Genomic DNA, 22,773 nt, shown 5'->3' on the forward strand with positions numbered 1-22,773 from the left:
CTTCTTGCCAGTCTCATCTCTCATGACCTCATGCCTAATAAAATTATCTTGATTTTGCAAATAAGGCGATTTTTGCAAACTCTGGTTGGAATTGTTGACTTTTTGTAGTGCTAGAGTACCAAAGATTTTCTTTTTGCCTTTGTCAGTTGGATCGGCCTCCCAATGATCAGCTGTTTCAGGCTGTGGGGATTGCCATTGCCTATTTGCCGTCTCTGTGTGCCCCACTTTCAGCCTGTGCATCCAATATTTGGCCTCCACGCACCCTGTTTATAACCTCCACACACACCATTTTTTCTCTTTTCTGTACGAAGTGTCCACCTTTTAATAAATGGAAAAATAGCTCACAATCCAGACCATATTCTTTAATAGCTAAAAACAGCCTAAGTCCGTTGTTTAAAACAAGGCTCTTATCTATCAACAAAAAAATAAAAGAATGGGGAAGGTCTCATAATTAGGCTGTTCGCACTCCATTGTTTCCAAACCTTTCTAAACATTTTTCTTGAAGTGCAAAAACCAAACAACATAAAAATGTCAGCTGGATTAATTAAATGTTTGAGTCCAAACAGCTCCTGCAGTGTCCAAAGGATGACAGCATGGTTTAGTGACATTGGGGGTCATGAGAGATAGTGTCACGTTTCAAACAGATGTGGAATTAATAAATCAGAGCACTTGGAACAACTTGCAGACCTTGTTAAAATGCTTGCTAAACCTTTACATGTAGAGCTAATGGGCTAAGTCAGTGGGAGGAAAGAAAGAAACAATTCCTTTGGCAAAGGATCTTGCTGTTTGCCTTCCCTCTACCATCATCTTTGTCTTTTCAAGTGGCCCTATTCCCAAAGTATTAAAATGTTTCAGAAAAGCTCCATTTGGCAATTGTTTCATGTTTATGTCCTGGTCCATAATAAGTAACTGATGTAACAAATATATTGCATGTAAATTATATAGTAAAATGGTTTTAATGCCACTTTCCTTAGAAAGACATTTGATACACAACGTGAACAATTAAGTTTTAAGAACTCCTCCTAGAGAAGGAAAGTACTGAAGAAAGACCCCCTTTTTTCCAAGGGAGAGATAGAACAGGCCTCTCTAACGCTTTGCATGTGAAGAAAATGATTGGAAGCATGCTCACCAGAGATGGTATTCAGCAGGTTCTGTTCAGTTCTGGAGAACTGGTAGCGGAAATTTTGAGTAGTTTGGAGAACTGGCAAATACCACCTCTGATTGGAGATTTTACAGTATCCTTCTCTTGCCATTCTCGCCAAGTCACGACCACAGAACCGGTAGTAAAATTTTTTGAATCCCACCACTGATGCTCACATAGCACTAGCCAGTAACTCTGTAAAGTAGCTGTCTGTATCTCTTTTCAGAATTGTGCTGCAACTTTCTGCTGCAGCAGAATTCTGGACAGACAGTCTTTGGGAGGGGGGATTATCAATAGGTAGTGAAAACTTCAAAGTAACTCAATTGAAACTGAAGTGCTAAATAGAACCAACATGAAAATGGTAGCTGAATTCATTTAGGGACTTAATAGAAAATGTTTCCTTTGCTAACCTTGGTGTAGGCTTTTAACTTTATCGGCTAATTATATTTTATATTGCTTTGTCTTATCCTATTTGTGGCCATATTACTCTTGATTTGATTGTATTTGTGTCAAGCTATTTTGAAGAAAAACAAGCCCTTTTACAAAATAGCAATGGCACTGGCAATAGCACTTAGATTTATATACCACTTCATAATGCTTTATAGTACTCTCTGAGCAGTTAACAGAGTCAGCATATTGTCCCCAGTTTTACCGGCCTTGGAAGCATGGAAGGCTGAGTTAACCTTCAGCTGCTCAGGATCGGACTACAGGTTATTTATTTACCACATTCAAAATTAAAATTGACACATTCACTACCGCTACTGTTCCTCATGATTGTTGGATGAGTTTTAATACTATATTGTTTTTCACCATAGGCTAGTAAATGGTTTTGATTCTGCAGATCACTAGGGGTCCTTGGGAGATTCCAGGGCTCCTAAGATCACACTTTAAGAAACACTGACACCCTTGCGTTTGTGGCATAGTGGTTAAAAATTCTTCGCAGATGTTGCTACTCCCTTAATATTTGAGTTGACTTAATTTGCCACTGGACAAATGGCCCAAATACCTGTTTGCCTTTGCATCATTACACTGCAGAGCCAACCAAATCCTTATTGAGACCTGAGCAGAAGTTGTCAAAGATCTTCTGTGCATGAAACACATCTGCACATCAGCCCAGCTTAATTTATTAATACCAATTACTCTTTGGATCCCACCATCTAGAGGTGTGTTTGTTTATTTGTTTTGTGTGTATAGTTGATTCATCTTTGGAAACTAATTTACTCTCTCTCATCCCAATCTCAGACTTACACATCACTACAAATATCCCACAGGACCCAATTTATAATACAGTGTAGTTTGAATTGCTTAACAGTTGTTCAGTTATTACACACATAAAGTAAAATCAAATTTATAATCCACCTAATTATTTCTATTAAAAATAATTAAAATAGAGTTTATAAGGCCAGTTTACCAGTTTATCTCCTTTGGTGAATGAGCAAGATGTAGATGGCCAGCAGCATTACCAAAATGAATGCAGCTGGGAAGTTGTTAGGATATAGGGTACAATTGTGGAGAAAGGTCTGACTTATGGATTGAATTAATTATTACATTTTATAATATTAAGCAGAGCAATATATTTAGACCAGGAGGTTTAAGTCAATTAAAATCAGCATTATTAAAATAGTACACCCTTTGGGGAAGATGAATGTTGGGACTAGTTTTTTTTAAAACTTTTTTCAAGAACAATATTTTCAGATGCTCACCTTCCCGTAATACTTTAATCCACCAAATAAATACTGTAGTTTAGCTATTGCGATCTGTGTCTCATTTGTTCCATCTTTGACGCAATCATTGTTGCAGGATTTTTCATTATTTATGTTTCTTGCATTATAATATGCATTTGCATTAAGCAGATCATTAGTAATGCACTGATCAAAAACATGCATGCTTTTAGGTTTAGTTAAGATCTTTGTATATTTCTATATTTTTTATGGGGATCCATATACCATCCCAGCAAATACTGCATATCAAAAAGCAATAGCACGTGTAAAAAAAACCTACAAATTGAGAACAATAAAAGACATTTAAACCAGTAAAATTGTCGCTAGAATAGACATAGATTATTTGTTAAGACAGTGTTGTTGTCCTTTTGATTTTGTTTTATTTTTCCAGGGAAGTAGCTGCATTGGTCTATTGCAGCAAACACAATTGTGGGCAACTGAACACTGCTTATGATTACATGGGTAGTTTCTTCAAAGCTTGGGATTCTTCGGTTGCTGGTCTCCCACAATACAAAAGCCGTCCCATGAAAATCATTTCAATATGGTGCAGTTATGCAACGCAAGGTGCATATGTAAATAGTGCCAGTCAGCTGGATCTTTCCCATGCATTTGGCAGTCCACTGGTAACAAGACCTTCTCTGTGTGAACAGTGGCCCATAGAAAGATCTGTCTCTTGGAAAATGCACATGCTGTTCTACTTTGATGTTCTTTTTCTTCAGGCAACATTAGACCCAAGTAACGGTTTGAAAACATATAACAATAATGCTGTAGCTAAGCAATTTAGGGCTTCACCACTGCCTACTTAAGCAATCATCTGAAAAGTCCTATGTATGTCATAAGAGATTAACAGACTGATTGTACTGTTTTCAGGTGAACGCCCTTATCAGTGCCCTTATTGTGACAAAGCTTTCAGCAAGAATGATGGATTAAAAATGCACATCCGCACCCATACAAGAGTAAGTAGGAGCATTTAATGATTTTGCCAGGATCTGCCACGTTAAAAAAAAAACTGGTGGAAAGAAAAAGATGTTACTAGTCAGATTGAGAACCGAAACATTTAACCTGAGGATGAATTCATAAAACTGCTCTACTTGAGTGAATGTGAGATCCTTGTTTTATGTAAATACAAAACTGTTGAGACATCAACATGTATTTTTTTTTACTTCAGCTTTGTTATCCTGGATGTAGAATAACTGTAATATTATACTGTTGTGCTTGAATTGTAAATGAAATGTACCAATTAAGTGTGTCGTTTTGTTCAGGTATACATATAATTTGGTCTTTCATCTGAACAAGTGATCTATTTCCCCCCATATTTTCACTTGTTTATTGTTTCTATTTTCCAATCATTGGGAAAATGAAAGGATTTGTTTTTACTTTGGCCAAGCAAGAACAAGCAGATATTTTAATGGGTTTCTTGGAATAGAGAGCCCTAATACTTTATTGTTGGGTTCTCTAAGGTTTTGAGAAATTAATACCTAGCGCTAATGCCTGTGCTTTATGCAGATGTTTCATCATGTGCCTCTACAAGTCTTCCTCAGAGAAAGAGTTCAGAAGGGGAGGTTGCCTTAAGCTACTGTAGTCTGCTGCACATCTGAATGTGCTGGTTGGTGATGGGAGGTTTCTGTGGACTATCAATCAGTTGATTTGTAGGAGCCCTTTTAAAAAGGAACACTTAAAAAAACCATAGTTGTATAATACTGATAGCAGTATAATTTATAAATCCTTGGAACATTTGTCATCCTTTCAAATTTCAGGCTTGAATATTATCTCTGAAATTTCTGGCTTTAATTCTGCTCATGCTATATATGCTTGTATGCTAGCTATGGATTCCTGTTAATGGGAGATTCATTTTTCCTTGAAACAGTCTGTGCAAACAATAATGACTGGAAAACATCTGCTAAATTCAGTTACAGGAACTGCTATAATTAATATTCTCCAGATTAAATATAAGAACTGTTTAAATTGTTTAGGCCCTTTTTCTGTCATGGTAACAGTATTCAAAACTGATTTCTATGGAAACTATTGCTGCTACCCCTTTTAAATGAGGAAAGTTAAATGAAACAAGCCATCAAGAAGTATCAACTTAGGCCATTAAATTTATCTCAATATGCAAACTATAAATAAGTAACAATTTGGCTTGGTATCCTGCACAATATACTATATCTGTATTCACATGCTCATACAAACATTCACAGGTGCACATACCCGTCTCTCTCATATACCATGCAATATACTTACTTCGCCATTACACACAAGATGCAGTGTTTTCTACTATGTGTAAGGCCAATAATACTAAGAAGTTTGATGGTGGATAGTGCCAGTTTGCATCATTTGCCTTGGGTTACATTTCTACATTGAATTTGGATATTGACTGATAATTGGGGCAGCAGCTAGAAAAAGGAATTATGTCCACATCCTCCAGAAAACTTGTTTTTCCACAAACCAAGATAAAACACAGGATGCAATTGAGCATTTACATGATGCTACTCCAATATTGAGTCAAGAAGCAGCCCTACGCAATACAAAATGGCCATTGCCAAAGATATGTAGAGCATGATTGTTTTTTTTTTAATGAACAGACTGTTGGGTTTACAACATGCTTTGCCTGCAGATAATCAGAGTCAGACCACCCACCACCAGCGGACAAATGATATTAGATTAAATATGTCATTCATATTAGTTTAATAGCTGTATAGTAATCCATGGATAAGAAAGAGAACATTTTACAATATCTTCTGACTGAAATATAGATTATGGTCACTGCTTTTAGTAATGCTGTGGGTTTAAGTCAGATATATATTTTGAGGTCTAATTTTATGGATTAAAAGTTCCGTTGGTTATAATCTTTTTTCCCCATCTACTAAAGTAATCATTAGACTTTCCAGTCTTCCCAGCTAAAAATAAAACTCTCACCAGGATTTTTTCTGGATCTTTTATTGCCACTAAATGTTAAAGTTCATGGAAGAATGTAGGGATATTTTGTACATTTTGATAGCTCAATTTTTAACTGACAAGGGTGAAGAAAACCAGTGACTTCATATTGTAAAGAAAGCCATATGTGATATAGTTACTTCTTTCCATATGATGGTAAGTAGAAATAGAATGTAGCCCTTACAATAAATCATATATTATTAATCTAGCTAAATAGGTAAACTGACCGGCAGTGGTTTTTTAGGTTTCAAAAAATAAAATTATTTCAATCCTAATATTCTAGGGATTAAACCTGAGACATTTTTCTGCAAAGTATGTTGTATTGAGGTTTATCCTAGACTAGCATAATGTGATCATAGAAGCTGTATGTTGGGCATCAGAGTAATCGTTTCAGTGCTAAGAGTACTCAGGTGGAGCATCATAGCTGAAAGCTCCTAGCACCAATTCCAGATGCTAGCCTGTTTCAAACCAATACTATCTGAGGCTATGCAAAGTACCTTACCACATAACTTGATGCTTGTCTATTTCTCTGCCTATTAAAACAGCATCAATGTCTGTTAGGATGATTAGTCAAGATCTACCTCAGGAAAAAACCCTACAAATGCATAAGTAGGAACAGTGGGGTATGATCCTATCATGTTCTGATTCTAGAGCATAATTCTTCAAAGTCAGATCTGCCTGTTGCTTTATCCAGCTTTCCCTCTTCCTTCAGGAACAGTTCATTTGTCATAAGCATGTCAACTATATTATCTCCATACAGGACACTTTTGATGTGGGATACTTACATGTAAACCCCTGAAAATTTAAATTTGTAATGATTCCTTAAGAAGATTATACACTATGCAGAATAGAAATTTAACTTTTTCAAAGTAAGAACAGAGAAATTTACTTTCAGGCTTGACTTCTCTTAAACAATTCCATAGAAGAAAAACAAAAGCAGAGAAATAAAAATAACAGTGCTACTTCTATGATTAGTAGGGGATGCTATCAGGAAAATGAACATTCATAGTATAAAAAGGTTGTTATATGTTCTCTGCTATAGTGAATATGCCCAAAAGATAAATATAAGCTATAGGAACAGGTTGAGAATACAACTAATGCCATTTTAATGGGCAAGATACTTAAGAAATTACAATAAATATGAAAAAAAATCAAACTAATACAAGAGAGGAAATGATTTAATTATCAACATTCATTTGGAAAATTAAGGAAAAAGATTTCACAGGAATTGAAGGGTTCCTGGGCTTGTAAATTATAACATGTTTATGGTAAAGGTGAAACTCGAAAAATTAGAATATCATGCATTTATTTCAGTAATGCAACTTAAAAGGTGAAACTAATACATGAGATAGACTCATTACATGCAAAGCAAGACAATTCAAGCCATGATTTGTCATAATTGTGATGATTATGGCTTACAGCTTATGAAAACCCCAAATCCACAATCTCAGAAAATTAGAATATTACATGCAATCAATAAAACAAGGATTGTACATAGAACAATATCGGACCTCTGAAAAGTATAAACATGCATATGTACTCAGTACTTGGTTTGGGCCCCTTTTGCAGCAATTACTGTCTGAATGAGGTGTGTCATGGAAGCCATCAGCCTGTTGCACTGCTGAGGTCTTATGGAAGACCAGGATGCTTCAATAGCAGACTTCAGATCTTCTGCATTGTTCAGTCTCATGTCTTTCATCTTTCTCTTGCCGATGCCCCATAGATTCTCTATGGGGTTCAGGTCAGGCAAGCTTGCTGGCCAATCAAGCACAGTAATCCCACAGTCATTGAACCAGGTTTTGGTGCTTTTGGCAGTATGGGCAGGTGCCAAGTCCTGCAAGAAAATGAAGTCAGCATCCCCATAAAGGTCGTCTATGGAAGGAAGTATGAAGTGCTCCATAATCTCCTGGTAGATGACTGCATTGACCCTGGACTTAATGAAGCACAGTGGACCAACACCAGCAGATGACATGGCTCCCCAAATCAACACAGACTGTGGAAACTTCACACTGGACTTCAAGCATTGTGTGCCTCTCCATTCTTCCTCCAGACTCTGAGTCCTTGGTTTCCAAATGAGATACAAAAGTTGCTCTCATCAGAAAAGAGGACTTTGGACCACTGAGCAACAGACCAGTTCTGTTTTTCTTTAGCCCAGGTAAGATGCTTCTGACGTTTGTTGTTCAGGAGCGGCTTGACAAGAGGAATGCGACATTTGAAGCCCATTTCCAGGATCCGTCTGTGTGTGGTGGCTCTTGATGCACTGACTCCAGCCTCAATCCACTCCTTGTGAAAGTCCACAACACTTTTGAATGGCCTTTTACTGACAATCCTTTTGAGGCTGCAGTCATCCCTGCTGCTTGTGCACCTTTTTCTTCCACACTTTTCCCTTCCATGTAACTTTCTATTAATGTGCTTTGATACAGCACTTTGGGAACATCCAACTTCTTTTGCAATTACCTTTTGAGGCTTTCCCTCCTTATGGAGGATGTCAATGATGGTTTTCTGCACAACTGTCAGGTCAGCAGCCTTTCCCATGATTGAGATTCCTACTGAACCAGACTGAGAGACCATTTAAAGGCTCAGGAACCCTTTGCAGGTGTTATGGCTTAATTAGCTGATTAGAGTGGGACACTGAGCCTAGAATATTGAACCTTTTCACAATATTCTAATTTTCTGAGATTGTGGATTTGGGGTTTTCATGAGCTGTAAACAATAATCATCTCAATTATGACAAATCATGGCTTGAATTATCTTGCTTTGCATGTAATGAGTCTATCTCATATATTAGTTTCACCTTTTAAGTTTCATTTGTGAAATAAATGAACTTTTGCACGATATTCTAATTTTTCGAGTTTCACCTGTATATATATCTATCAACATACAGAAGTAATTTTCATCTTCCAAAGAAAATAATAACTACATTTATTGAATGCAAAGATATAAAAATAGGTTAGATTATGAATAGCTGTCCTTGTTAATATATGTATCACATTTATACACTGTCCATCTCAGCTTAGTGACCCTGGGATGTTTACAAATAAAAAAAATGGCAATGTAAAAAAATCAGAGTTAGAACTAAGTTAAAATTACAGAGAAGAAATTTAAAGAAATTTAAAGGTTACGAAATTAAAGAGGTGAGAGAAGTCTTTTCAAGTAATCAACCATCCCTAGGGTTGCATATCACTCTTAGATCCCCTTACATAACACTTGGGAGCAAGGTGTTCCATAGATAAGGGCAGTGGTAGAAAAAGCTTTCTTCTTAATTTCCCCAGTTTTATCAGGTCAATGTCACTGGAACAAGATGATTCCTCAGGTAATCTTGTCCCATGCCATGAAGGGCTTTAAACACTTTAATTTGGTTGAGTATATTCATATGTACAACAGTAAAGGTGAAGTTTTCCCTGTCCAGTCATATCCGACTCTAGGGCGTGGTGCTCATGTCAGTTTCTTGGCTACGGGAGCCAACATTATCCAAAGACATTTTCTGTGGTCATGTGGCCAGAATGGCTATATGGCAAAGGTGCATCGAATGCTGTTACCTTCCCACTGAAATTGTATCTATTAATCTACTTGCATTTGCATGCTTTTGAACTGCTAGGTGGCAAGAATTGGGAAGAAACAGGAGCTCACCCCTTTGTGGAGAGCTCAGGTATCAAACACCGGCTGTCATTTTTCCAGCTGACAAGCTCAGCATCTTTAACCGCTGAGCCATTACACTCTATTTTCAAGAGTAAGCTACTGATAATGTACTCTGCAGTCATTATTTCAAGGACTTTCTCCTACAAATGTTATTTCTTTTGACCTGGTAAATCATTATTGAGAATAAACCGAACACCTTCTTTGAACAACAGCACAAGAACCATAAATTAAATATTTGTGAAGGTGACCTTTGATTTCCTATACAATATTTATATTTATTCATTTTCCGATATGGAACTATTTTGGTTTATTTTCAACTTTCCACTGAACATCACATGTATATAATAAAATGGATTTTCAGAGGGCTTGCAAAGAATGTGGTTTTCATAAAGTACAATGTAAAACAAATTAAGGGTGTGTTGTGAATTCCTGTTTTTCATATGCTGAGACATACTTCTGTAAAAATTACAGGAGGCTGACATGGATTATTTTTTCAATTGATACTCACACACAAAAGAACTCACTGACATAAATATTTAAAAGACAGGAGCCACAAGTTTGCTGATAAAGAATCCTATTATGTTTGTTCCTTAAAATAAAATAAATATTTTAAACACACAAAAGTGGATAAACATTTCACAGGAAGACTGACCATGCAAAGGAGTTCCACTCACAAGACTCATTGGAGATCATGGTTGGGGGAGGTAATTTTCATCCTCTGTGTACTAATAGTTCTTTTTATTGTGTTCTTCATGAATTTAAACCAGCATTAGACATCTTGGAGTGATTTTTCCCATGATATTTCAATTATTATTTGCATAAGGCTATCTGCACTCTGAAAGACTTTCCACAATTCCTTTTCACTGTGCAAGTACTGATATTTGCCTTTTTAATACGTATTTGAGGAAGGTATTTGTGATTCTTAGTCTTATGGCTAAGAAGATTAAAAATGACTTTGATCAAAATGTCTCTGTAATATGTTGTAAATCAAGCTTCCTAAGATGTCATATTATTTAGTTGTTTGTAGCAGGGGTTATGAAAAACAGAACCAGATCCTTCCCCTCAAAACACTGCTTCTATAAAGCTGGGAAAAATAATACCTCTATATTAAAGCGGAAGGTGCCAGCCCACAATTTTCCCACCCACTTTCAGTTCATCTTGCAAGAATTATTTTAACTAGCTTTGTTCTGACATATGTCTCTTGGAGCTGAGATATAAAGATGCATGATCCTGTGAGGAATTATGCTCTGTTAACAGCTTGTGTTCTGCATTGGCTCACTTCCACTCCATCTCTTGTTCCTGTGTTACAGGAAAAGCCTTACCAGTGCTCTGAGTGCAACAAGGCTTTCAGTCAGAAACGTGGCCTGGATGAACACATGAGGACACACACAGGAGAGAAGCCATTCCAATGTGATGTGGGTTAAGTTTGCTTTTGATATACTTATGTTTAATTTACAAATCAACCCCAAAGAGATTTCCCTTTAAATTGGGATCCTAAACATACTGACTTCTTAGTTGTAAAGCATTAGGATTTTCTTCAGCTAAATATTTCACTGCAACTATAGTATTTGATATTGTTCCATAAACTAATTTTGCAGTCCTTTTTGATCAGATAATTCAGCATTAAGAGGTTAATTATGTTAGCTCAAGGTTTGTTTTTGTTATGCTATGGACATTCTGCTATATACAGTATACTTATTTTATGGCAATCTTCCCTAAAATTTTGTTTACACCATAGTAAATGGAATTTGGCCAGTTTAGTTTATTTGAAACAGATCTCACTTTGTATTGAATATAAGTTGCAGCATAAGAGTTGGGTGAATCTGAACAGATAGTTATTATTTTGCAATAGTTATTAAATATATATGTAATATTCTTGTGTTTGTCCATTCAGAACATTTATTGGTTCTTGTTGGCCTTGCTCCCAGGTAAGTGTGTACAGGGCTGGATTTGTATAACTTATTTGAAAGAACTTGAACAGCTATATTTAACTCTATTCTTATTAGCTGTTTTATCAGATATTTTGAAATATTTTAAAACTTGAATAAAAACTCATTCTCAAATAAAGATTCATATTATTACCATATCTATTTATATTGTGTGGGTGTGGGCGTACATGCCGTTTTATTATCTTTGAGAATTTTTTATTGCTAATCTTTTGTAATAAAAAAATAACAGTATTTTTTTATGTTTTACCAATATTATGATGGACCGCTTTATTAGGATAATTGCTAGGTAATAGATGATAGATAGATAGATATAATATATGATAGACTTAGTTCTTAATCTTAGTGTTACTTAATAACAAAATGAGTACAAGCCAGCCCTACCTTAATTACAGCACCAATATATATGTATGCATTTATAAAAATAAATCAGTTTTCAATGTTTTCTTATGAATGGTGTCCATATAAAGGGAAAGACTTTCCTTCTACACCCTGTTCAGTTCTTACTTTCTGAGGAAGCCATTTTTCCTTTCTCAAAAGCATTGTTCAGAGCGTGACAGAGTCCTCAGGAACTAAATGTACATAAATGTGCATACATTTTATACCATTAATTTGGCTTATTACATTGTCTGCTTTTTTATGTTAGAATAGAGCTGAAAAACTGGGTCTCAAGTCTGTCAAAATCTTGCACACAACTTAAAGAAAGTCACTACAAAGCACTTTAGCTCACATGCTTTTACTAATACCCTGTTTCTCCAATATGGCTCCCCAATAAAGGAGTCTAGCTTTTTATAGGCATGAAATGTTAGCGCCTCCCTATCAAAACTGTGAAATGGGGATGGCTTTGTTAGAACCTTTGTTGCCACCATATGGTTAAGGGTGGTGGCCAATAAAGGCAAGGTCAACATCTTAAGATGCCCCCCCCCCCGCCCCAAGTTGCAAGGGGAGAAGTTACCCCTAAAAGGGGCTGCCAGTTGGGGACAAAAGACCGGCCTATATGAGAAACACGGTTATTATCATTATAATAAAGCTCCTGAAATCCCATATTTTGAACCGTCCAGCCTTTTGGGTTTCAAAAAGGGAGGTAAACATCTTAGAGAGGAGGACATATCAGGGTTGGGTATTTGACTAATCAGGGGAGGGGAGGTGTCATTGTGGACACTCAGGGTTGGGTCTTAGGGGTGTCGTGACAGGGTGGGCGTAGCAGTGTGATGTCACTCATGTCGGGAGCACTTGTGGCAGCCTGAGCACTCTGCCAACAAAAATGGGCTCCCGCGCTCCATTTTTGGCTGTGATGGCCTCCTGCACGCAGCCCTCATGGGCTCCATTTTCGGCTGCAACAACCTCATGAAGCCTTCTGCCAGTAAAAACAGAGCTCGGGAGGGCCGCATGCAGCCCTCCTGAGCTCTGTTTTCACAGGCAGAGGCATCACCGGCCGGTCTTCTGCTGTTTCCAGGGCAGCCCCATGGGCCAGATCTAAGGATCCCGTTGGCTGGATCTGGCCTACAGGCTTTGAGTTTGACATTCCTGCCATAGACAGTTAAGTTAACCTCATTCAGGGAGTGGCTGGCTGTGGGATTTACAAACCTTTATCTAAATAAGAGACATCGGCAGAGTCTTTTATCAAAACAATGAAACAGTGTTACGATGCAAGCTCTACTACTTTTACATTACATCTGCATAGGACATCACAATGCACACATGAACTAATTGAATTTACACTGCTCCAACTCTGGATTCATCATTTTCCTCCCCAACTACCTCCACCCTCTGCAAATGCTTCTGACCAAATCAGTGCAAATGGCCTATCAGAAGGGTTTCCTTAAGGTAATGACCAAGAATCAATATATTTCACAGGACTTATCTCTCAAATATAAATAATAATTCAGAGAGCAACCAGTCATAATCTGTGCCTTCCAGACTTCAGTTCTGATTAAAGTAGTCACCCAAGGAAACTACAATAAAAATATGATCAACTGCACTGTTACTTTATTTAATGACAATAAAATACCAGCACATAAAATATAATATGCATTTGTTTTCTTTCAAATGAGCTGGATTTATAAACCTTCATTTTCACATTATTTTAAAAACCTATGTCATTTTCAAGTAATTTTTGTAAAGGCTAGTGTCCATAATTACATGTATAAAGTATGTCCATATGCCAGGGATATATATTTGGAAAAATGTTTGGGAGATTGCATCATGTATTGGTTTTTTAAACCTTGTTTTCTTCTGGTTGAGCAGGAAATTACTGTCAAGCTGTGTCCATGAAAAGGCCTTGTAAAAAGGCCTTTACTAGAAAGCAGAATTTGAGAAGATATTGAATATATTGTGCTTCTCGCTTTTTTCTTTCTTTGAATAATCTAAGGATAACATAATTCTATTATTTCTTAGATTCAATTATGATCACTAGATTACTGTCTTTTAGGCCCATGATATGCTTAACATTTTGTGAAAATCATAATAATAGTGACAAAGTAAATATTGTCTTACACACACAAACCCAAAGTGGAGAAAACTGTTTTTTTTTTTAAAGGGAGGGGATAGGTTTGTTTTATAAATATATATATATATGGATCTTTGGTTATTCGGGTTTTCTCCCGCGTAAGATTGGAAGTATCTAGGCAACGTTTCGATGAAGTCTCATTCATCATCTTCAGGCTTGTGTCTTCCGCTCTGTGCTTCTCAGAGTGATGTGAGCTTGTATATATATACAAATTACAAGTGAATCAGATTACAAATATCTTAGCTTTTTAAAAATATATAATGTTATTGAACATTTTAAAAAGAAGAGTAGAAGTTAATATAAACTAGAAAGAAAATAACATTTTCTTTCTAACATAGAAAGAAAAACAAAAAGTAGAATTAAAAATAGGAATGAAAGAAATAAGATATAAAGAAGTGGCTTCTATTCTTTGTTACACCGATAGCAATATAGGAAGATAGCAGAAGTGGATGACCACTTTATTGACACTGGCAAAGACATCATTTCATATTGCCCAGGAAAAGGCAACAGTAAGCCTCACCTGTATTTTATTAAGAAAACCACATGAATAGATAGTGCAAGTACTCTTAAAAATGATTTCCAGTAAAATAAATGAGGCATCTGCGATGTTTATACATACATATATATGCAAAAATGATTCTCTATAGTATTTACTGAATTTTGTATATTTATTTGTAGGGGTTATAGTTTCATGATTTTAATAAAAGAGAAATTTAGCCGTTTCCATTTAGGTGTTTAATCAGTATGGTCTAATGGTTCACATGGTACATTCGACTATATTGAGAATATCAACAGTGGGAAGATGACACATTCTTAATATTTGACAAATTAATATATGCCCTGTTCCTGAATCTATACATAGCTGAAAGTGATATACTGTATATTGGTTTGTCATCTATCATTGAATTAGTTCTTTTTTTACCATTAGATCCTCCCATGGTATGTACAGGACTGTCTTAATAGCATTATGGGCCCTGGACAAAGCAGTGTATGGGGGGGCATACGACAACTACCCACAGAAATAAAAATGTAAATAGTCGATAAAATTATATAACATATATTTTATTCCAAACAAACAAACAAATATGTAATAAATATGTTGCTTATTTATATGATACAAGGTGCATTGAAGGGTTAACATATACAGATTAGTATGGGGCTGCTATACTCTTGGGGCCCATGGACAAGTACCCATCAGGCCATGCATTAAGACAGCCCTGGCTATGTAGTATATCAGGCAGCAAGGGATCGCCAACCTTTTTGGTTTTGAGCGGGTACTTCAGACTCTTCCCATGTGATGTTAAGAGTCTTTTAAGTCTTCCATGAATGTTCTTCACCATGTATTTCAAGGGCATCTCTTGGTCCTTTCGCATCTGTAGGTTCCATCTCATTGCCCACTTGGGGATTCGATTGTTCTCCATGCAGAGATTATGATATGTGAGTTGGAGTCCCGTAATTATGGTTGTAAGTCATTGTGGTCATTAAGCGAGGCATCCGCATGATTGCCTTTCTCAATGACCACAATCCTGGCACTATTTGTTGTGTTAAGTGACCATTGGGTCATTAAGCTTAACATGGGATGCTTCAGAGAATGATGGAGGCCCTGGGAAGTCTGGTGCAGGCTCAGGCCCTCACTGCAACATCTCTAATGTATCCTCTCCATGCTATCATGCCTTGCACTACTGGCCTATTCCAAAGATTCCTTTTTCAAAAGAGCACCCAGCAAATGCAACATGCAGCCTTACTGCAGAAGCCATCTTGAGCCATTCTGGAAGTGGGCACCATTTTCACGATCTCTTAGAAGAGATATTGTGTGAGATTGTGAGAATTATATCACCTCCCCATGGTCCAAGGCAGCCTATATAAAGGACCATGCATCATATTTATTGATTTTCTTTTGGAAAGGTAACTTCCAAAAATTGACTTTTTGAAAAAGAATCGGGTAATACACCATGAGGCCTTTCTAAACAGAAGCTGTTTCTTTCTATCCTGGAAGTGGGCACCATTTTGTATAGGAAGGCTATGCAGCACATTGGCCGATTCTCTTTCAGAAAAACAATATTTGGGACAGGAAAGTGAAACAAGGCATGACAGGGCAGAGATGAGCCCAAGGTGTGTGTCTTAACTGGGTTGAAGAAGGTCCAAGTCCTGTGTGGATCCAGGCATGAATCAGGCCCTAGACACAGAGGGGCAGATTGGAGGGGCATGTGGGGCCAGATACAAGGTCTCTGTTCAGCCAATATTTGAACTGTGATTGTGGGAGCATTGCAATGACCATAAACACATGCAGGTCATAACTTTTTTCATTCAGCACCATCATAATTTTGAATAGTCGCTGAATGAGTGGTCATAAATTGAGAACTATCTGTGTGCTAGAAAGAAGTGCCTCTCTTTTACAGCTTTGGGTGCACAATTTTCTATATCTTGGCATTCAGTGTTATGTACAAGTTTTTAATTTTCTTAAACCAAGTTCTTAATTTTACGTTCAGTAAATATGTTAATAGTACTTCTACCTCACTGCTTCTATATCATGTGAAAATCTTTTTAATCTCAAAAGATAGTATGATGAAGTATGGAATTAAACTCATTAAGCCAAAGAATCACTGTGATTAATTGAACTAATTATTTTCATGCTTGAAAGTTTCCCAGATCAGTTCTTGATCATGAATGGGGGCTTCGTCATCCAGAATGATCACAATTGGCACACAAGATGGATTTGTGAGAAGGTCCTTCGGCATGGTTGCTGCCAGCTCATTTAAGCAGGAACTGAGAGTCCAAGAAGATTCCCAAATGGCACCCCCCAAAAAAGTGTTCTCCCATCCAGAACTAAAAAATAGAAAATGTTATATCCAGAAGCCCCATCCTGTCAAACCCACAGGCACTTGGTCTTGCTGGGGTTAAACCAAAGCTTGTTTTTTCTCATCCAGCCTCTATAAACCTTCAGATGGAAGGGCAAGATCTTGATGGCATCTCCAAAATCAAGTTATGTTTATATTTCTGATATTTTCATATCAGAAAAAGGCAGACATCTATCTTCAGTTCTTTGCATGAAATTTTTGGTTAACATAAATGAACATGTGAATTACTAGCTGTAAGACTTCAGTAAAACAGGTTTTCTTTTACAGAGATTTATAAAATCAGATTAATTTAGAATATGTTCGTAATTACAGATCTGTTTTATCTGTGTTTTATTTGTTGTGTTTCAGTATTTTTTTCCTTTTTGGAATGGTGAATTGTTCATTTTTATTTTATATATATTTGTTTGGCAACGGACTGTCTTGTATAATGTAATAAATTAAATCAAATGTATTTATAAAAGTTGCAGTATGCATCAGTTTAGCTAGCAATCCTTAGATGATGATTATGGGAAATGTATCAATTTCACAAATGACATAGAAGATGGTCGTTTGGTTTATTCAAGGTTATTTGTAGTATTCGGTTGCTAGGAAGACCTATATGGGAGTGGTTTAAAAAGATCTTTAGGCAATTAATTACTTTGTTTGATTTTTGCCTTTCTTTTTTTGCTCCTGCATTTTAGGTTTGTGATTTGTCATTCAGCCTCAAGAAAATGCTGATCCGGCACAAGTTAACTCACAATCCCAATCGGCCCATGGCTGAATGCCAGCTATGCCACAAAAAGTTTACAAGAAATGACTACCTCAAAGTACACATGGAAAATATCCATGGGGAAACTGACAGCTAATTTTGGCTTAAACGAGAAAGTGTGTAGAGTTTCCATTGGATGCTTCAAAACTCCAGTCAGATGAATAAATACACAATACAGACTGCATAGTTTAAGAAGTGTTCCTGTAGATACTTCTTTTCTTGGGTTTTCTATTCAAAAGTAAAAGTGTTATGTGATCAGTTAGGTGGGAATGAAAATAATTCATGTCATGGTGAATCAAAACATTATTTTTAATTGGAAAGATTATTAAAATGTGTTATAATTCTGTCATAATTAATTTTTTTCTCATTTTCCAAAACTTTAATTCAGTCATAGGCATATGGGCTTATAGTAAGGTTGATTACTTTCAATATGTAGCATTCAGCTACATTTTTCAATATAATTTATTTTTTAGCTATACATGCAGGGAAGGAATGGTATAGCTTTGGTTCTTATTGTTAAGTAAAGAAAAGCTTATCTCCCATGATCTCATTCATTCCACATTCATTCTGTAGAAAAAGCAATGAGCTTTTATTGAAGCACGGGATTTTCAGCATGACATGGTTTCTGAAAGAGGACAGACAACTTAAGGTTAGGACAGATCTGGTCAAATGCATTCCTCATTAGAAAATTTGTTAGCACTGCTCTGCTAATTTGCCACTTGCTTTCCTTGAAGGAAAGCTGTGATAGACAAACTTCAGAAGTGTGTTTATGGATGCCCCATTTGAAGCACCTGCAAACCATTCTCTTTTTGGCTACTTAGTATCCATACCAAAGATTAAAATTACAAGATGATCATGATCAACCAGGCTGAGATGCAGTATCTCCAGGGTAGGCTGCTGCAAAGTGCTTCTGTTTATTTGCTCATGCTTTAGTGTGCTCATGGGAACCAGGACACAGATTTCAGTTCTTTGTCCTGATTATGGTATAAATTCACTGGAAAACCCTAAACTAGCTTTTTCGCAATTTGACACTCTCAAACTTGTTGGATTAAAGTAGGAAATATTGTTGGCTGTGAATTCTGGAGTTGTAGCCTAATACATCAGAAAATTCAGATTAAGAACGATTCTTCTAAACATTTCCCCATTAGAATTATTGCTGTTCAGCATGGCTTTTTAAATGGCCCTGATTGATTGACCCTGCAGACATTTCAGAAGTAAAACGGGAGCTGTTTTATTAAATTTGTTTTCAAAATTTTACTTTGGGCATTGGGGGCAAATGTACTATTTGTGTGAAATTCTTTAGAGCAGTCACATATATTTCAGGAAAAGGACAGATATATGATCCTGGAAAAAGATGCAGCTGCTTTAAATTGTTGAGGGTAACATTTGTGCCACCAAACACTGTGAAGCACTTTTTTGGTACTGATGCTGAAGTATTGTGTAGCTCTGGTAGAAAATATATTGTATTCTGTGCATTAGCTGGTTTCACAATGAAAAAAATTCTTAAGCTTAGTAAGTTAAAATTGTGATTAGGATTTTATTCAACTAGTCAGCATGATTTTTCAAGCAACACTTGCTATTACTTAAAATATGTTAATGAACTCAGAATTTATATCAAAATTAGAATATATTTCAAACAATGTTCTCTTATCATAGCATTCCTAGGACAGACTTACAATCTTTCCCGATTTGAATGTGATTAGAATTACAACATTGACTGCTAATGGACAAGGCAAAATAGAAGCAGTCCCAAGAATGATCGGTGTTAAAATACAGCATTAGTACTAATATCCTATTTATAAATGTTAAATAAAATGAAAAGTTAATCTCAAAATATTATCCAACACTTGATTAAACAAAGGAATATATAATTATATTGCTGGGATTTTTTTTAGCCTAAGGGAATTTGTGCTTTGAATAAGGGTTTTGAAATAAATCTCTTATATTTGTAAAAAAACAACAACCCTACTATTATGAAGACTAAAAGTGAGTTAAGAATAATTGGTTAATTTTATTACTTTTTCAGGAAGTAGTTCCTCTTAATTATTAGAGTAATTCCTTGAATTCTCATGTGTGGATAAGAATGTAGAGTTTGCATGAAAAGGCAATTCATGACTGAAAATAAAAGGTACCAACTTACATTCTCTAAAGCGGGGGTGTCAAACTCGTAGCCCATGGGCTGGATGCCATGCCCATGCCCAGGGATATTTTTTTTTGGGGGGGGGGGGAGTCACGATATGATGACTCCGAGATGATGTGAATTTGACATCCCTGTTCTAAAGAAAATCTGTTTTTGGAAAATTATTTTTTTTAAGTAATACACAATATAACCCATGTGCTTTCTTCCATACATATATTTAATGTCTTAACAGTACCTGTATCTGGCTATAACAAATCTTAGATCTAATTCCATATAGATACAAAAAAAAATCTGTATTAACATCCACATTTAATCTGATGCAGGATAATATTTCCGCCATGGTTGTTCTGAAACACTTAGCTCTCCCTGACTCCAAATAATTATTTCAGAATGGAGTTGCTACTCCAAGCTGTCTCCTGCAACATGGATATTAAATAATTTCTTAAAGGCTTACTTCAAAACCTAATCTGAAATATCTCAAAGCAGTGAAATAGGGCAATTTGCCCACAAATTTTGAGGCATATCTTCTAATACCTGTAAACTTTTCCAGAACTGGACTCTAATGAATTCTGAACAATTCTCTATTTAATCTCCATAATAAAATAATAATTAGATCAGGGGTGGGGTTCAAAAATTTTAACAACCGGTTCTGTGGGCGTGGCTTAGTTCGTGGACATGGCTTGGTGGTCATGTTATTGGCTGGGTGTGGCCAACTCAATATCACTCACATTGAGGCACGCATCTCCTCACCTGGCCTCTCATGACTGTGGGGATGCTGTAACAGTTGTAAGTGTGAAAAATGGTCGTAAGTCACTTTTTTCAGTGCTATTGTAACTTTGAATGGTCACTGCATACAAGCAAAGTTCCAGCAAAGGAGGGAAAAAACTCCAGAGATGTTTCTGAGACAGGAAGTCTAGTCCTGCCAAGAATGTAATAAGGGTTAGTGGAGAGGCAGTTTCTGTAAGCAACACTAGAAAGTTTCCTTCCTGCCTTCCTTACAGGATTAGGCCAGTAATTTCTTCTAACAACCGGTTCTCCAAACTGCTTAGAATGTTAACAACCGGTTCTAGCAAATAGGTGTGAACTGGTAGAATCCCACCGCTGCATTAGATGCATTGGTTGTAGCATTAAGTTTCATTTAGCTGTTATTATTGTTGTAATTAGTATTTGCTTTACATAAATGGGCATTGATGTGTCATCTAATCTTTTTTTGGGGGGGAATATTGATCTGGAAAATGAACTTGAATTTGGTTTTTTGGAGGGAGAAAGAAAAGAAAATGGGTCTATTTTAAATTGAGTAATTCACATAGACTTGTTTATAGATATATATTTAACTTTATATAATGCATATATTCTAAATTTCTAAGAATTTTCAAGAATTACATGATTACCTTAATTATGAGAAGAACCCAAGACAATAAGGTATAAGATGTGAATTGAAGTGTGTTGTATTGGTGAAAAACACGGCAGACACTCTATACTGCTTTTCTTGTATGGTTCTTTCATCTCTTCTTGTACCAATTATGTGTCCTAAAGGTTTAATGTTATTAGCTGATATTTTCACTGAAGAATCTCTGTTCAGAACCTTCATATCAAAATCAGTAATTAATAAATGTGCTTTAGATATAGATACATATGTATGAACAGTGCTAGTTCCTAAATAGAGGACTCACTATTGTCTCCTCATTTCTGACTCCATCATAATCTGGTTAAAATGATATAAGGCAATATTTTAGGACAATCCCTTTCAGTCAAGCCTCTTTAGAGCCTCTGGCTCTAAAACATATACCTTAATGCTATTATCCAGAATAACTGTGTACTGAAGTGTTCTATTTATTCTTGTTCTCTGTGTATAATGGAGGAGTTTATCAATGAATTGTTGTACTTATTCATCCAATTATATGGAATGTTTTAGCTTTTTCTATAAGTGAAGTACACCAATATAAAATGGACCAAAGATATATTAAAGCTGTTGTTTATACATAGAAGTAATTTGAGATTTTCTGCTTTTTCAGCCCAGCTTTGAGATATTCAGGAATGAACATTCAACTGGTAGTTGCTTTTACCAGCACACATGTGATTCCTATTTTGAAAAACTGATAACAACTGACTTGATTGAATAACTTTATTTGAATTTAGCAGATATCACCTTTCACTATGTCAATAATAAGTCAATTACTTGGCTCTGTGGCTTTGAAACAAACAAAGCCAACTGGATTGTTCAATTATAAGGCAACAGAAAAGAAGGAATTATGGTCTGTAATGTTTAAACCCCTCCCCCCAAAGAAGACTATGAATTCATGGTGTTTTGAGGGAGCATCAGCAAATATTTTAAAACAGCCCAATGAAAAGATACTCATTGTTTTCCCCAAGAATTATAGGAAGCAGTAATAGACAGTGAAGTCATGCTATTTCCAAAGAATCTTGTTCAGAGAATAAAAAAGAAAACATAAACCAAAATCTCATGTTTTTAACCCCCACCCCCACCTCCACCTCAACATTTACTTTCCTATTCCAAACTATTATTTCTCTTGATCATGTTTATACAATTCAAAACATTTTAAAACTGTGGGATGAATTGTCCTTTCCATCTACAGTTCATGGCTTTGATCCTCAATTAATTACTTGGAACGCTCTCAAGGGATTAACCCATTTTGAAGTCAGTGGTGAAGTGCTCATGGCATTTTGAAGACAAATTACATATGATTCACAGTACACAAGAGTTTTCCACCTTTGCATCTATTGATGACATACTTGGATTTCAGATGAAGTTAATGTTAATGGCTCAGTGTTAAACTGCATGAAGGACTCTGCTTGCCTCTTTCTGTGCAAAGTGTTAAGGTAATCTTGCGCAGATACAAAAGCTTGTTTATAAATGTTAACATAATCCGATGTGGAAATAATTGTATCAACCATCTCTAAGTATCAGTTGTTTAGAGGCAACATCTATCTATTTCTAATAAATAAAACTATTTACGGAATGTGACAACTTCAAACATGCATTTTGAGGTTAATGTACATAACAGATAACAGATAATCAGAATTGGAAAGGACCTTGTAGGTCATCTAGTCCAATCCCCCTGCCCAAGTGGGAGACTGTATACCATTTCTGACAATGGCAGTCCAATCTCTTCTTG

At 36.1% G+C, this 22,773-nt stretch overlaps 1 protein-coding gene across 3 annotated transcripts in view; it reads left to right on the forward strand.

Moving 5' to 3' along the window:
• Positions 1–21,624, forward strand: part of PRDM5 (PR/SET domain 5) — a 72,809-nt gene extending 51,185 nt beyond the window's left edge. For all 3 annotated transcript variants that reach the window (XM_087963182.1, XM_026667064.2, XM_087963181.1), the window contains 3 exons: positions 3,733–3,818; positions 10,746–10,850; positions 17,429–21,624. In XM_087963182.1, the coding sequence (XP_087819308.1) occupies positions 3,733–3,818; positions 10,746–10,850; positions 17,429–17,593 (356 nt within the window). In that variant the 3' untranslated portion in view covers positions 17,594–21,624. The remainder of the gene's footprint in view (positions 1–3,732; positions 3,819–10,745; positions 10,851–17,428) is intronic.
• The last annotated feature ends 1,149 nt before the right edge of the window (positions 21,625–22,773 follow it).

This window comes from Notechis scutatus, chromosome 4 (assembly GCF_049901735.1).
Source record: "Notechis scutatus isolate UNSWTSFEM ecotype Mainland chromosome 4, rNotScu1.2, whole genome shotgun sequence".
Lineage (NCBI taxonomy): Eukaryota > Metazoa > Chordata > Lepidosauria > Squamata > Elapidae > Notechis > Notechis scutatus.